The sequence below is a fragment of the Physcomitrium patens genome, chromosome 9 (genome assembly GCF_059467195.1).
Source record: "Physcomitrium patens ecotype Gransden chromosome 9, ASM5946719v1, whole genome shotgun sequence".
Lineage (NCBI taxonomy): Eukaryota > Viridiplantae > Streptophyta > Bryopsida > Funariales > Funariaceae > Physcomitrium > Physcomitrium patens.
Window position 1 is genome coordinate 11,104,181 of NC_143418.1, and position 17,301 is coordinate 11,121,481.

At 37.5% G+C, this 17,301-nt stretch overlaps 1 protein-coding gene and 2 non-coding genes across 6 annotated transcripts; 2 read left to right on the forward strand and 1 right to left on the reverse strand.

Moving 5' to 3' along the window:
- The first annotated feature begins 2,447 nt into the window (after positions 1-2,447).
- On the forward strand, positions 2,448-2,569 carry LOC112287164 (small nucleolar RNA SNORD14). Its single transcript, XR_002971205.1, has one exon. It is a non-coding gene; the product is annotated as a small nucleolar RNA SNORD14 (small nucleolar RNA).
- A 29-nt stretch (positions 2,570-2,598) lies between these two features.
- Positions 2,599-2,685, forward strand: LOC112287162 (small nucleolar RNA U36a). The gene has a single exon (XR_002971204.1). It is a non-coding gene; the product is annotated as a small nucleolar RNA U36a (small nucleolar RNA).
- Positions 2,686-3,894: 1,209 nt separating this feature from the next.
- Positions 3,895-7,871, reverse strand: LOC112286339 (isocitrate dehydrogenase [NAD] catalytic subunit 5, mitochondrial). 4 transcript variants are annotated; one of them, XM_024528126.3, is made up of 8 exons: positions 7,643-7,866; positions 7,017-7,349; positions 6,099-6,419; positions 5,509-5,670; positions 5,274-5,348; positions 4,987-5,096; positions 4,830-4,902; positions 3,895-4,719 (listed from the first exon to the last, which is right to left on the reverse strand). In XM_024528126.3, the coding sequence occupies exons 2-8, from the start codon at positions 7,335-7,337 to the stop codon at positions 4,522-4,524; spliced, it is 1,260 nt and encodes a 419-aa protein (XP_024383894.1). In that variant the 5' UTR covers positions 7,338-7,349; positions 7,643-7,866; the 3' UTR covers positions 3,895-4,521. The 4 variants fall into 4 exon arrangements, with proteins under 4 accessions (XP_024383894.1, XP_073392166.1, XP_024383893.1 ...); XM_073536065.2 differs by having other exon boundaries at positions 7,017-7,368; XM_024528125.3 differs by having other exon boundaries at positions 7,017-7,865.
- Positions 7,872-17,301: the final 9,430 nt, after the last annotated feature.

A 17,301-nucleotide genomic window follows, 5' to 3' on the forward strand; every position in this document is an offset into this window, starting at 1 on the left:
AATATGAAAACTATTATGAACTCTTAAGTGCCATTGTATATTATTCTAGAAACAATAAACATGTAATACAAATGGACACCCAATCAAGCGACTTACACTATTTCATTGATGAATATGACAATTTTGGTCATAGTAAACTTGTCTTTTGTCACACTTAAAGTTAATGCAATTTTTGTCAGAATAACTTTTGTAAATGACATATCTTTTGTTATATACAACTACATCTACATTATCTTTCATTTCTTTTATCCCTCTACTACTGCAAACATGTATCCTTCATTTTCTATTGCAAGATCAAAACAACTATAGAATATATAGTTCCTTCTCTTCTACACACTACACACAATGTAAAAAATAATAAACTATAATATAAGATTATCACAAAGAAGATTGAGTATAAATACTTATAGATGTAATAAAGAGAAGCAAATGCAAATAGACATTGGTAGTAGCCATTGGAAACCATTGAGAATTATTAAGATGTACAAAAAAAAAAACATGATTATATTTATCCACTTGATGTAGTTGTATATTACAAAAGATAACACCAAATGATGGTGTTAATAATTAAGTTGATGTATACAAACCATGTACTGATTTGTGATGATGGGTGGATCACTTTAATAAAAACATGGGTTGCTTTGACATTCCACTATATATATATATATATATAAAAATTTGGAGTACTTTATTCTTATATATATACATATAAGAATAAAGTACTCCAAATTTTTATTCAATAATTGTATGTTGTCAAAATTTGTTATGCTATTCCAAAGAGACTTGAATTCTATTCACTATAACAGTACACACAATTTTGTTGAAGTAATATAGTTGTACAATACTCTAAAGCCATTAAATACAGATGAGAAGACTAAGATAATTTTTTTCCAACACTACAACAGATAATAGCTTTGACCTACACACATATCACTATTTTTAAAATGATATAACAGAATGGCCTACATATCCAATCAAGGGCAAAAGTTCTTACAGGATTCTTAAGGATTTGATTATATTTAAATGAAATATTAACAAATTGGAGATTGATCACAATACCAATTGAAAGGACATTTAGTTTATGCAACAGACAATTACAGAAGCAATGTTTATCTACATAATTTATCATATTGACGTTGCAGTAAATGTGGATGATACAATCTAACAAATATGATTCGTTCTTATGCTAATCACATATGGGGACGACTAAAAATCATGTTCCACAAATTTTGAAAACGTTTCTCGTAAAAACAATTTGTTTCTGATAAACACATCGCTTGAGTCGAGATTCTCAGCGATGTGATCACTATTCTAAGGTTCTTGTTTTCAGACAGTGCCGATATTACACAATGCGCTTCCTTTCAGTAGCACAGCATACTAAAGTACTATTTCGTAAAATCCTACTATTGTAGAACAGTTCAGTAGAAAACATCAGGTGTCAGCAAAGGTAATACTGGTAAATCCGTCGAAAAACGGAGCAACCGGATTACATTAAATTTTGCAAATATGAACTGGCGGTGTCCGCCTCACGTGTGCTGGCTTTACCCTAGTCCTTTCAATTGTCACAAACTCTAAGTCTTCTCATCGTAACCCTAAGTCGACTTTTGACGCAGGAGGACAGGCCTGAAGAGCTGTCAACCCCGTTGCTACGCTGTATTGTTCAGAAATTAAGACATTTTCTTTGCAATGTGCATTATACGGTTTATTCTCACTATCATCTCAAGCGAGGGCACAAAGCTCCTAACGACGGCTTACCTGTTCTATTAAAAATATTAGCATTCTATGCTTGGGTTAAGGCCCATCGTCGCGAGGGAATCGAAGCTGATCGAATCAAAGGTAACTAAACTCAGAGTTCCAATGATATCTCCGTCAGAGAAGTTCATTAAATTTTATCCCTCCACAGTGTCTCCACTTCAAGCGATAGGTTTACTTCTCATCACCCGGCATGTCTGATAAGGTAACCAGACTACTCCTACAAGTCCATCGCCGTATCCCAAATGCATTATGGACAACTCTAATACGTCCTCGAAGCATCCCCAGCAGATCATACACGCACATAGAAGCCTACAGTATGATAAACCAACACGCTGAATCCATGGGATAAGCAGGTCAGAGAGATACAACAACCTCCACATGAAATAAGACAGCCAACACGATAGAACTTGATCACTAAGCGAGTTGTGCAACAATATATAGGTTGCACGAATGAGTTGAACGGCGGGATGAAGGTTCCGGAGACGAGCATCGCATTATTAGGGCTAGGTCAAACTCATCCAACGTCCAGGATTCTTCCATTGGGATATTTAAGGTCGAGCAGCAATCTACGCTGTAAGAGTATATGTTCGCTTGTTTCTGATCGTCAACCTCATTATTGTGTCTTGTAGGATTAGGGCGTGTGTAGTGGTAGATAGCTGGGTTGTTATTTGGAGTGTTAAAAGTCACGTCTAGGTTGATGATGATAATCCCACTGGCTTGCTTCTCAAACATTCGCAGTGGCCACCTAAAACTCTCGCCTGGCCGGGCTTGAGAGTTAATGCTGCTTCCAAACCTTCCTTGGATATCTGAGACCACTGGTCAGTCGTCTCTCACTGTCGGCGAAGGCTGTGATTAGAAACTACCCGCGCTTCTGAGAGGAAACTCAGTGAAGCAAAGAGATAACATGGTTAAATTTCTTTAGATGAGCCTTCCGGCTAGTCTTGCCTGTCGTAGGGTTTAATGGGATTGTCACAGTCTAAGGACGATGGGGCTTAATTCCTCTATTAATGCATTGGTTTTTCCAAGCCACTCAGCTACGCGCCATTAGACTAGAGCCCCCTTCACTTCACTTGATGAAGAGACGCCTCAAGTGACACCGTAATTTGGGTCTGCTGTGTAATTTAGTTAACTCTATCCACCCTCGAGGCGGAACCCCTTTCTCAAAATGAGGTTGAGTCCTACTGTGTGTAATAACTTTAGGAGCATGATGATTTGGATGTTTCATCTAAGTCCATCTCTGTTCAGAATTCACCGTCAACCCACGTCCAAAGTCGTTCGTTTGCAGCCATTGCTGTGATTTAGTGCATTTGATCGTACTCTTAGATAGGTCAGACACCAAATACCACGAGGAAACGGATTTGAGCTTCTTCAGTCGATCCGTGGAGTATGTTGGTGAAAAAGCTTTTGGGCTCTCGCCAGGTGGCTGGAATCCTGGCGGGTGTTTGTGCAGGTGTAGATGCAGTAAATGGTGTCGTTCCAATTTGGTTTAAGTGGACGTCCAAGTAAGTATGCTGAGGCATAGATACTTGGTGATCCTTATGCTTTGGTACTAACATACTTCGATCAAAATGCACCTAACTGGTGCACCCGTCTTCAGGGTGCTGACTGAGTTGGTTATCCTCCAATTGGCGTATGTGCATCCTAATACAGCTTTGAATCGAGGCGATCCTCTTTCAAGTTCATGGACATTCCAAATTCAACCTGTAATTCACCAGATTATCCTTGCGACCTCCTGTCTATTTCCAACAAATTATAGTCGTCTTCACGTCTATCGGAATCAAAAGACCTAGCTGACACCAGGTGTTGTACTCTTGAGATGTTGGAAAAGGATAACTCAATTGACCCGGCAAATTCAGTCACCAATTGGCTGTGTACGAATCCCGACCTGTCTGGTCATTCCAGTTGCTAAATGTCAGAGCAGGAAGCGATCAAGTCAGGGCATACACAACACGCAATTATAAGCATCACCAGCCACCGTGGTACGTGGATGCTGTGCTCCGTACCTCTCTACGAAGGAATTATTACACCAGCAGATCGCCCCCAGTTCAAGCTCTCAGTGATGGATTCACAACCACAACTGCTGAATGGAAGGATCGAATTCATACCCAATAATTGGAAGAGAAGAAAGCTGTGAATCACACGGAATAATGAATATTACAACATTTACTCGCTATTTATCACAAATATTAGTGATATTTTCACTCGTAGCTTAGCGGCGAGCACAACTAACTTTGGAGACAATCCGTTTCGTACACACCAAATTGAAGTGTGTTGATTTTTGAGCGTACATTCTTGGGTTCTCCTCCAGGAGATCTCATCCTCACAAAAGATGCATTTCATCACCTTCTGTTTCTTCTATAAGTGCCAGATCGGCTAAACCATCGAGCCTCATCACCAACTTGACCCATTTCAAAAGCAACCAAATAAGCAGAAGTTCTAAGAACTCCCACGCACATCATCGAGGGATTGCACGAGCCGTCTAGGTGAGTCTTGAACGGAGTAGCGGTGTGCTGCTCTAGTAGTATTCAAACCTCTCAAAGACGAAATAAACAGCAAATTGCTACTAAAATCTCTATAGGATTCCAACTATATGCATGATGAACCGACTTTTGAACAATATCTTCGTCAAAATTTTACATGAAGACTCCACTGATAATACGTTCCAATGTTTAGACGCCCTGATTTATCTATTTTTTGTCACCGTTGGTTGGGAACGACATGAGGCGCTGCGAAAGTCTCGCTCTTTTAGAAGTTTCAACCTTATGTCTATCCCCCAAGGTTGTCGATGATTGCCTTCGTGTAGTCGCTGCAGGTGGCGGAACCTCCTAGATCACCTGTTAGGCACTTTTCCTCAGCGATGGTCTTCAAAACAGACTTGTGAATCAGTTCTGCAGATTCGTCCAGCTTCAGATGTTGGAGCATCATCACTGCGCTCAACAAAATGGCTGTAGGGTTTGCCAAGTTCTGGAACCCAGTGCACATTTATCAACAATTCGTTAATATAACTCAAGCAGGCGGACACATTCAACTCCTAAACAACAGAATGATTATTTGAGCATGATGTGCTGTAATACCTTCCCAGCAATGTCTGGGGCAGTACCATGCACAGCTTCCATGAGTGCCAGTCCCTTATCTCCAATGTTACCACTGCAACGAAGATCAAGAGTTCAGGGTTTGGGATGATACTAAACACTTATTTCGCATGTAAAGATTTATGGGGATGAAGGTCACCTTGGTGTCAAACCCAACCCTCCAATCAGACCAGCACAGAGATCACTGATAATGTCTCCATATAAATTAGGCATCACCAAGACATCGAAGAGTCCCGGATTTTTTACCAACTGCATCACAATCACGAGTCCATGACAGGAAGAATGAAACGTTTGCGCTTAAGGAAATCTGGCATTACAGGAGAATCTTTCAAGGTTCCTCATCTGTGGATTGCAGCCGCACATTGCATTAAACGGCAAGCTGTGGCCTGACATCATGAAATGCCAGATTGAGTGCTTGACACTAACCATCATGCAACAATTGTCGATGATGACCTCCTCATAGACGATATCAGAATACTTCTCGGCTACCTCTCTACAACACTGTCATGTCCACAGTACGCATGTTAAAACCGTTTAAACGTTCATGTAGGCAAGATGGTAAGATCTTGAACCAAGCTATAAATAGTCACAGGATTCACAATCCTCGAACACATGAGAAACATTGCCACGATTGAAGAGAAACGGGATACAGTTCACTTGCCTGAAGGAACAGACCATCAGTTTTCTTCATGATATTGGCTTTATGAATGGCTGAAACCCGTTTTCTACCATGAAGTTTGGCATAGTGGAAGGCATACTCAGCAATGCGTTTGCTTGCATTGTGGGTGATGATCTTCAAGCTCTCCACAACACCTTTCACTACCTAACAAAGTATGCCCCATAACGAACGAGCAATCTATTTCAGTTTTGCAACTCTATTGCGTCTTCAGTGGAGCTCATCATATTGGATCCATTTATTGGACAACACTCACTACCCCAGATAATTTGAGGACCTGAGACCCACACTCAAAACGCCCACGAATCGTGGGTTCACAATCAGAGATTTGTCGTCACAATTATTTCGATTTCACAACGATTCGTCACTCACAGCATTTGGGATAATTACCCTCCAATAATTCTCACTTGAGAGCCGTTCGATATACCATCATGCAAAGTGAGAATTGAACGGTGGTCCACACTTAATACGTCAGATTTTAACGTTGTATAATTATTGATTGAGAAGAATGGATCTTAAACAAGCTTCACAGGAGCCAATAGGAGTAACTGAGGATTGAAGAAATTTGCAAATACCTGGTGCTCTAAGCCACTGTACTCGCCCTCTGTGTTTTCACGAATGGTGATAAGGTCCACGTTATCGTAGCGTGTTTTGTAGCCAGGAATGCTTAAGCATGGCCGCACATTAGCATACAACCCGAGCTCTTTTCGTAAGGTCAAGTTCAAGGACTTATGACCTTTACCAATGGGAGTGGCCATGGGCCCCTTCAGACCGATCCCGCACTGTCTCACTGACTCCATGCTATCCCATGTGATGTAGCTTCCTGTCTTGGGATCCACTGTCTTGCCTACGAAGTGAACATCCCATTCGACTTGCACTTTCACGGCATCAAAAATCTGCAACCACGTATCATCATCGAATGAACCACGGCTGCGTTTACAAAACCTATATTATGCCGTTATTTGACAAATTCTCAAGAGGTGTTTAGGGTTTCGAAGAGCCCAATTCTAACGCTGCAGTTTAATATTCTGATTTCTTTTTTAGGAAAAACTTCTCAATAATGTTGCTGGATTGCTCGAATGAGCTGAGAAGATAAGTGAACCTAACCCCCATTTGAAGAAGAGACAGGATCTGATTCTTAGAAAGAATTCAACTTGTTATGGTACATCCTTCATACATTGTTAGACCAAGTTCTTGTTTATTGATACAAGCGACCAAGACTCATAAATTCAGCCCTTCCTCCATTCAATGCTTGCTCAGAGATAATTTAATTTGATCTCATAGGAAGTGCCCAAGGGTCTGAAGATCAGAAGTTGAAGTTTGGAAACCACATAACAAAAATATTGTGGGAATAATAACCTGTTGTCCATACAGAACTCAGATGATGATCAATTGATGAAGGAATTGCTGCAAGCAACCGAAGAAGTGAAAATATCATCAGAATAAGAAAAAAAAAAAAAAAAAAAAAAAAAACATAAGCAGGTTATCGTCACCTTCTTCACTGATTCCGCAATCTCGGGACCAATTCCATCACCCGGAAACAAAGTAGCCTTGATACTTCCGCCACTCGAAGAAAACTCCCTACTACAAACGCTTTTGTCAGCACCTTGCTTCGGAAATTGCAACGCAGCAGCGGCAGGGGAGGTGAGTAACCCAGTGGGACCAGGACCAGGACCAGGACCAGAACTGAAACCCGGTGGCAGGATCAGCGAAGGAGCTACGAAGTGGTCTCTTCCCGATAGACAGACGTGGTTAACCACAGACAACGCCCTCCGAAGTAACGATTCAGGGCTCCCCGGCGCCCGAAAGGCCATAATTGGCAGTCACTGCAACACCCCCACAACCCTAAAATTTTCTTCCTCACTGCAACTTCTCTCGGAAGGATTTCAGAGAGATATATATATATATATATATATATATATACACATATACACAAATAGAGCTCACTCTTGTTGATTAATTACTATGAACTAAAACAAACACTCCGGGAGTTGGTTCTACAATTCTCTGAGAAATCTTGAGAAAGCTTCGAATGAAACTGGGAATTGGGCCTACATAACTCCAGAAAAACTGCACATGGAACACTCTAAGAAGAAGAGGAAGAAGAAGAAACCATCACCACTACTTCCATTGCATTGCAGTATCCACAAACTTGAAGTTTATGAAGAGCCTCCCTCATCTCGTACCAAAGACAATACAGTAATCTCCGTCACAGCCATAACAAAGCATAGCAAAGCAAAGCACAGCAACTGTCTCGCCCAACCCAGAGTAGTCCCAGCCTCCGGACATAGCCGTGGCACCCCCCGCCCCCAGCGCCACTTGGCCGCAAAGTTTTATTACACTTGTTCTACGTTGTTAGTTAATGCATAATAAGTATGTAGGACATGGGTAAAATGTTATAACGGTGTTGTTGTTGTTGTTGTTGTTATTATTATTGTTATTATTATTATTTCCCTTTGTTTTATCCATGGTTAAAAGGGATTGGCAATGTGATGAGAAGCAACCCAAGGAGAGTTTCTAGAGGATGTTGAAGTGGTGCAAAATGGAATAAGTAGAGAGATGAAGTTATACATGGATGAATGATTGAATTTAAGAATTGATTTATTGTATTTTGACTGGATGTATACAAATACATAAAAATTCATAAAAAAATTATATATTTATAATATTTAGAAGTCATAAAGAAGTTCATAAAAATATGAAGAAGTTCTAAAACATTAAAAAAATTAATAAAAATGTTATCATTAATTTTGTTGATAAAGAAGAAAGAATGTTATCATTAATTTTTTTAATAAAGAAAAGAAAAAAAAAAAAAAAAAAAAAAAAACATAAGCAGGTTATAAAATTAATGATAATATTATTGTTGTCTTTAATTTTACTATATGTAAAGATTAAAAAAATTACTAAAAATTTAGTATTAATCAATAGAAAAAAGTACTATAATAAAATAAAAATCAAATACAAACAAAATCTAATAATTTTTTTATAATTTTTTTATCTACATATTTATAAAATAATTTTAAGAAAATATTTAAGAAAATAAAAGATTTTGTAACTATTTTTAAAATTATGTTGGTAATAATGCTATAGAAAATTAAAATTAATAGCCATTCTATAGATTCTTTTAATATTATTTTTTATCTAACATATTTAAAGATCTTGAATTAATTAAAAAGTTATACATTAATATGGTTGTTACTTGCAGAAGTAATCAAATGGCATGAGGTGAGAACAACAAGCAGGAAGATAAGAGGCGCATTGACAATGTAGCCACAAAATGCAAAGGCACCTCTCAAGTACAGACTAGAGAAGCAAAATATTTAAGGATTGAAGAAATACCATACTAAGCAGTTCAGAATTAGCAAAGTGAATATAGTATTACCACACAATAAAACCTTAGAATAGAATAGTACTAGATTAGAAGTCCTATAATTCTAAATTTTGGTAATAAACTACATCATTTACATATCAATGTGTGTTGTTGGTTGTGGTTTTACAAAGTTTTGTCTTGTGCTTGCTTGCAAATCCTAAAGCTCAAAAAACCATGACTGAAGTTAAATCTTACTACTAATCTTTATATTGTATTTGTAAACCAATAAAAAAAATAAACTTAAATATAAATGCTTTGAGCTCTAATTAGTGATAAGTAAAACTTACAAAAAAAACATAAAAACAAACAATTTTTTTTCAAAACCATTTAAAAAGAAATCATAAAATTTATAATATTCTTAAATAAGTGAAAATAAATTAGTATTACTATTAGATGTAATTTTAATATAAATTATGGTAAAAACATTCTAATACCTTAAACATTAATGAATCTATTACAAGATTTATTATTTATAATATAAAGTTAGATTAATAATAATTTTTGATAATTTTTATTAAAAATATCATTAAAAAATAGTATTAATATGATAAAATTGATATACTAATATATCAATTATAATTTAATAATACTATGTCTAATAAAATAAAATATTAAAATTAAAATTTAGTAAAAAAATATTTTTTATTTTAATTATTAATTTTAAATAATCTAATTAGAATTTTTTTGATGTGTATTTTTTAAAAAAATTAAAATATATAAACAAAAAAAATATTTGAAGTCAAATTTTAATAATTTCTTTAGTATATATTCCATCAAAAGTATAAATCAAGACAAAACTCTTTCAAATAGAAATGTGCCTATGAATTTAACTTGAATATATCTATTAAAGTATTTTAAAAAATACAACTTTGAATAGAGCTTAACTTGTTGTAAAAATGTTTATCATTTTGATCTTATTCTATCAAACTTCTCTTACAAATTATTCTTTGTCCCTCTCATACTTATAATAATAAGACTTTTTGGATTCAATTGTGAGGTTTATTTACTTTTTTTTCTCAATTGCACAACTTCTTGGCATAAATATTAAATTCAATTGTTGACTTATTTGATAGCCATAGGAATAGTATCTATATAATTGACATTGATAATATATGTGATTTCTACACTAAGAGTATTGACAAGATTATGAAGATCTACAGTAGTTACAGATCTATTTTCACTTTTGCCAAATTTAGAATCAATAATTTTTTCTTCTACCTTTAAAAGAGACAACTTTGAAAAATCCATTAGTCCAATTACAAGAAAGAAATCTACAAATTCTATTATCAAATAAAAATTTCTACAAAGAAGTGTAGTATCACGGCCATAATCATGTAAGCTAATAATTACATATAGAAATAGGTAGAAGTAAGTAAAAGTAGATAAAAGTAAGTTAATTCTATAATATTTAATATAGAAGCTTCCTAGAAACTTTCTAGATGCTGCTTTGACTTCATGGGTGTCTTTAATTGACTTTTTGGATTAGAAACGTGGTCAACAAGTTGGCCATGTGCCACACATGTTGTTAGCTTGAAGATCAAGCTAACTATGTGGCCCACACGTAGAAAAACTTGCCTTATAAGTCAAGGCATGTGTCCTACAAAGTCAACACATATTGGAGGTCCTATAGAACGTCGCCACTTAGCCCCTAGTTAGATAGTATATATAGAGACAAGAGTGAAGGCTTCTTCACTCTTGTCAACTCCTTTCTTGCTTCTAGTCTATTTTCAAGGGTCTCTAGTTTTCTTGTCTTTTGGCAATAGCCATTCTAGTTTCTCTTTTCAATATACATACTTATTATTCATATTTTGTTAATTTTCTTTGAGTGAAGGCTTACTTGTCTAAACTGTTTTTTCATCGAGTTCTTGTCCTTGACAGATTGACAAGAGTTACACTTACAATATCAGAGCTTTGTTTTTCTTGAGTGAGAGTGGATTACCCCTTTCTCTTGACAAGACATAAGCGTATTAGAAGTTTGCAGATTACCCACTTCTAAACTGATATTGTTCTTAGTATCTTCTTTGTTATCAAGTCTTTCTTTTCTTTTGTCTTGAGCAGTATCAAAAAAAAAATTCTTCTTAGTGTCATTATGACAGAGCTTGTTGAAATGAAGAGTACAATGGCATAAATGCAAGAGCAAATGAGGGAGTTAATGCTTGCGATGCATCAACTCAATTCACCAACACATGAAAGAACAAGAATAGCAGAAATTGAGGATATAGAGATGAACGGAGCTGCTTCAACATCTACAACAAATCACGTTCCTTCTCCAATTGTACAACACCCTGTAAGCACTAGAGAACCAAGAATTGCCTTACCCGAGAAATTTGATGGTACGAGATCTAAGTTTCGAGGGTTCATCAATCAAGTACAATTGGTATATGAACTTCAACCGCAAAGCTATCCAACTCTAGGATCACAAGTCAGGTTTATTGGCACTCTACTTTCTGGTTCTGCATTATCATGGTTTTCGTCTTTTCTTGAACAACGAAATCCAATATTGGATAATTTGGAAGCTTTTTTGGCAGAGTTTCGATCTATGTATGGTGAACACGATGCAACTCGTGTTGCAACAAATAAGATCCGAATTCTGCAACAAAGAAATCGCTCAGTAACAGTGTATGCTTCACAATTTTGACAACTTACAATTGACATCAAGTGGGATGATGCTGCACTCATCAGTCAATTTTTTTATGGATTGCAATACGAAGTAAAGAAATTGATGCTCAACTTACCTGATCCTCAAACTTTGAGTCAAGCAATCGATTTTGCGGTAAAATGTGATAATCGACTTTTCGAATTTCGATCTGAGAATCATTCACAGGAACCTCAACGTTATTACTCAATGGCAACATCAACATCTTTGCCAAACGTACATTCGGAAGTAGAAGACATGCAAATTGACACGGTACGTTTTAAACCCCTAACTAAGCAAGAAAAGATTCATCGTCATCAAGAAGGATTATGTTTATATTGCGGAGAACCTAAGCACACTGCTCAACATTGTCGAAAGAAACGACGCAACTATAAAATGAGGGGTACGACGGTCAAAGAAAACAATATGTCGGAAAACGGATTCGTCTAGCTACAATAAGGACCGTGCAGCTGGAACCTTGTACAATTCCTAATGAAGGTCCTATCCTCTCCTCAGAACCCTCTCCTTGTTTTATAATAGACTTATATTTAGGACCTAAGAATTACAAAGCCTCTGCTTTATTAGATTCGGGAGCCTCAGTATGTTTTTTAGATGAACAATTTGTTAAAAGTCGTAAAATACCCTTTGTACAGAAACCTAAACCAGTACATGTAGAAGTCATAGATGGTCGTCCCTTGTCTTCTGGAGATGTCACTCATGAAACTCATCCTATAAAAGTAACAATAGACGGACATGATAGCTACATAGCTTTTAACATAATTAAATCCTCATCCAATCCAGTTATTTTAGGTTTATCCTGGCAAGAAAAATATAACCCTCGAATAGATTAGAATTCGCGTAAACTTGACTTTTTCCAGAGCGTTATTAATAGTTCTACTAACCAAGTAAAAAATTATAAGTCTAATATAGTAAAACCCCTACTGATAGGTGCAAAAGCATTTATACACGCAGCAAAAGAAGGATCAACTTTTGCTATTTATGCTGCACCTATTTCTGAAAACGTAAAGACTTCAAGTGGGATTCCAAGTCAATATCAGGAGTATGAAGACGTTTTTGAGAAAAAGAATGCAGATATTCTTCCTGAGAATCGCCCATATGATTGTTCAATGAATCTCAAGGAAGGAACTCAGCCACCATTTGGACCAATTTATAGTTTATCGCAAGATGAGATGGCTGAACTCAAGACATATATTGACGAGAATTTAGTGAAGAATTTCATACGCCATTCAAAATCTCCAGCAGGAGCTCCAATTCTATTCGTAAAGAAAAAAGATGGATCTTTACGAATGTGTGTTGATTATCGAGGACTCAACAAGATCACAATCAAGAACAGGTATCCATTACCTTTGATATCAGGACTCCTTGACCAGTTGAATCAAGCTAAGATCTATACAAAAATAGATCTAAGAGGAGCATATAATCTAGTACGGATCAAAGAAGGAGATGAATGGAAGACTGCGTTTCAAACCAGGTATGGACATTTCGAATATAATGTCATGCCCTTTGGACTCACGAATGCACCAGCTGCTTTTCAACATCTCATGAATGATGTATTTCGTGAATTCTTAGACAATTTTGTCGTCTCCTATCTACACGATATCCTGATCTATTCTAAGAACGTCGAAGAACATGAAATACATGTTCGTCAAGTATTACAAAAACTTAGAGATGCAGGATTGTACGCCAAGATGGAAAAGTGTGTATTTCACACTACTCAAGTTGACTTTTTAGGATACATCATTTCAAATGATGGTCTCATGATGGATTCTAAGAAAGTCCAAACAATCATGGATTGGAAGATTCCAAGGACGGTGTCGTATTACGTGCTTTCCTGCTCGAGAACGCGCCGGGCGTCTGGCTGTAGAAGGTAGTATGGAGATTCGCCGATAGTCAAGCAGTCTATCAGTTTTTGACTGCTGGAATATAAACGACTGCAACAATGTACCGTAAATCTATACGGATGCTCTTCGACTGCTTGTCGAAGTCTTTTTTTTTTTTTTTTTTTCCCAACCGATAGGTCTCTAGACGTTACAGAGAACTCCGAACAACCCAAACTGTTAATCTTCAATACCCCTTTGTACTTACGATCTTGTATCCACTGACTGTCCTGTTAGATTAACCCAATAAATTTCATTCACTCCGCATACTCAATCCTATAGACACCCCTTTAATCCTTCAATCACAGACGTAACTCGATTTTACAAAAAAGTCAAGAGTATTCAAACCCACTTTATTTAAAAATCTCGATTCGCCATTACAACACTGACTTCAGCCGCGATTGCCTCAGTCTTCCCAAAACTCTATGAAGAAGAAAAATCCAAATTCTATGTCTTTCCTTCCCCGACCCGAAGCATGAAGCTCCTCTCTCTAATTCCCTTGATCTTCAAAAAAAAACCTCCAATGAAACCCGAACTGGTAACCTTGCAGAAGCTTGAAAAAAAAAAACTCGCTTCCCCCCCCCCCCCCCCCCCGATTTCCCTTTTGAAAAAAAAAAAACCCCCCACCACTCCAAAACTATATCCCCCCTAACCTTATCCTCTGAATTTCTTCAATCTTCCGTCTTAGATCCGGAATTGGCTCCCACCTCAAGCTTGGATCCGAAATTGGCTCTCACCTCAACTTGGATTCGAAATTGGCTCTCGCCGCCAAGCTTTCTCCTCCGTTTTTACCTTTAAGAAATCCATTTACCGAAAACAACGTTCCCTGAGACGGCACAGAGAACAGGACAGCCTGAAACAGAATCGAACCCCGTAATCGGGACCACATTGAGTCGCCCGACCAATTCAGGTCCTATATTGGGAAGGATGCCCGTAGTAACCTGGATGTTCCCGTAATTGGGTCCAATTGGTCCTCGCGTCAGATTGGCTAAGACCCGTAGTAAGACCTGGATTTCTCGTAACTAGACTGCATTGGGTTGCCCCACCAATACAGGTCTCATATTGGGTAAGAGGACCTGGATTGGATTATCGAAATTGGATCCAATTGGCTCCTCGAATCCGTCGTGTGAATTGGTCCTTCTCTTCCTGCTGACTCCCGTTATTGGAATCGAACGGGGCATTCCAGTATGCCTCGGCTGACTGTAACGGAGTCACTGAACCTGACCACTCAGTATTTGTACTGGAGTTGGTCGATGCTCCCAATATTCGAGGTAACTAAATATTAATAAAATTCCCCTTTCTTTTTATTTTCACTGTATACTCGTGTTACAACACGACATCCACCCCCTTTGAACCTGTGCATCCTCCGGTATGCACCAATTTACCCAATTGTTGTTTGATTCAGAATATATCCCCTACGTCTTTGTCCAGTTCGTCTTCGTCACCTTCATTATCCATATTACTTTCATCTTCTTGTTGTGGAATCTCTGTACCTTCATTAAGGTCTTCTATATTCATCTCTGCGTGTCTTCGTTTAAATATTTTTACTCGCTTCCCTGCAATTGGTATTTTCAATTTTGTACCATCTAACTCCCGTAATGAGTAAGTCGCATTATCATGAACAGTTGTTATAACATATGGTCCAAACCAACGTTTTGAAAATTTCCGCAAAGTACTATGTTGATTATCCAGACTATTGTCATAAACAAGTACCCAGTCACCTTCCTCGATTGCTTTTGGTCTCAATCGATGTTGCTTATCGAATCGCGCCTTGTTTTGTAACCTTGCTCTTTTTAACCTTTCCAATGCTATCTGGACATCTTCCGTTCTTTGCTCCAATTGTCGAATCCTAATAGCCAGAAGTTCTTCTCTTGTCAATCCATCTTCCCATGGTAGCATACTCCAAGTAAGTACCTTTTCTTCAATCGGCATAATTGGTTTTTGACCTGTCATAAGTTCTACCGGCATATATCCTGTCACCGAACTATGTGTTGTTCGATCAGCCCATAATGCAAATGACAAAAGCCGTGGCCACTCTTTAACCTTCCCATTACAAGCTTTAACCAATGCTTTCACAATCGACGGGTGACCACGTTCGCTTTTTGCATTCCCTTCCGGATTATAAGCAGTAGTCAGTGATAGTTTAACTCCACATTTTTCAAAGAACTTACGAGCTTCTTGTGCATTTAATTCTCCACGATCTGTAGTGATTTTTCCTACGCACCCGTAATGGCAAATGACATCTTCAAGCAAAAACCTACAAATCCCCTCTGTAGATTTTGTCCTCAATGCTCTTCCTTCTACTTGATTTGATAAATCTTCACGAGTTAAAACCAAATATCTCATCTGCCATAACCCAACCGGCATAATAACCAAATTAACAACCCATTTAAAATGAATAGCCAGAGGATACGTAGGATGAAGACTATCTCGATGTCGGATATTAGAATACGATTGACAGATTTCACATGACTCTACAAATGAGAGCACATCTTGATACATATTTTTCCACCAATATCGTTCCTTGAGTTTAGCAAAAGTAGCCCAGATTCCTCTATGCCCTGCCCATAAACTATCATGAAACTCCTTTAATAATTTTAGTTTTTCTTCCCTTTTGCCTATCACTCATTGTGGCATCCCAATTCCTTTCTTCGGTCTCTTCCATAAGAATCCATCTCGAAGTAAAAATCCATATGCTTTTTTTCTTATTTGTTTGAATTTTTCTATAGACCAATTCCCCTGCTTAGACAAGGTATTCAAATAATGACCAATATCCAATAATTCTCCTTCATAAGATTCTTCAAGAAATAGCTTATCTTCTCTGTTGAGATTTGATATTGAATAGAATTTCAATCCGACATCATCAATGTCTTCAACCATTTCGTCCTCCCTCTCGTATCTTGCTCGAGATAGCATGTCTGCTACTAAATTGTCCTTTCCAGTGATATGCTTAAATTCGGAATTTAGTGACTTAATATAAGCAATCCATCTCAACATTGCAATATCTGGCGTTGAACAGTTAATAATCATTCCAAGCAATGGCAAGCAATCTGTTTCAATTACTACTACTGCCCCAATCAAATAGTCCTTTTCAGCTTTCATAGCCGAAACGACTCCCCAAAGTTCTCTTTTGACTTGCGAATATGCACGCTGACGAATACTTAAAACTTTAGCCCCAAATCGAACTGCAAATCTACTCCCATTCGAATCATCTTGACCCACAGCCCATCCAACGGCAATTGGACTAGCGTCTACAGTAAGAATCACTGGTCTATTGCACTTATAATCAACCTTCCTCAATATTGGAGGTGACATCAATAATTTCTTCAATCTTTGCATTGCCTGAATATGCCTTTCTTTCCATTCAAATCGGTAACCCTTGCGTAACAGTTCATATAATGGATCCGCTATGTGAGCAAAATGAGGGATCCAGATTCGATAAAATACACATGCACCCAAAAACCTGCGAACCTCTGTTAAAGAACCACAATCCTCTTTCATCCTTCCAATTGCATCAACTTTAGTCGGATCTGGTTTTCTTCCGTAAGATCCGCATAAATGTCCAACAATTACAACCTCTCGCACTCCAAATACGGACTTCATACCCGATAATGTAAGATGAACTTCTCCAAGCCGAGTTAAAATCTTTTCACAATCTTGTATATGATCAACAACATATCTGCGACACCCCCTCATATCTAAAGTTTCATCCTTGTCTCCTTCTTTGCACCCTTTTATAGGAACATCATCCAGAAAAGGCATAGTCTTTTCCGGGATAAAATCTCTCAATACCTTATTCATCCCATTCATCATATGCGCAACTGAGTTGGTCGCGCCTTGAGGAAGAGTGCACATTCTAACCAACCCAAGCGGTG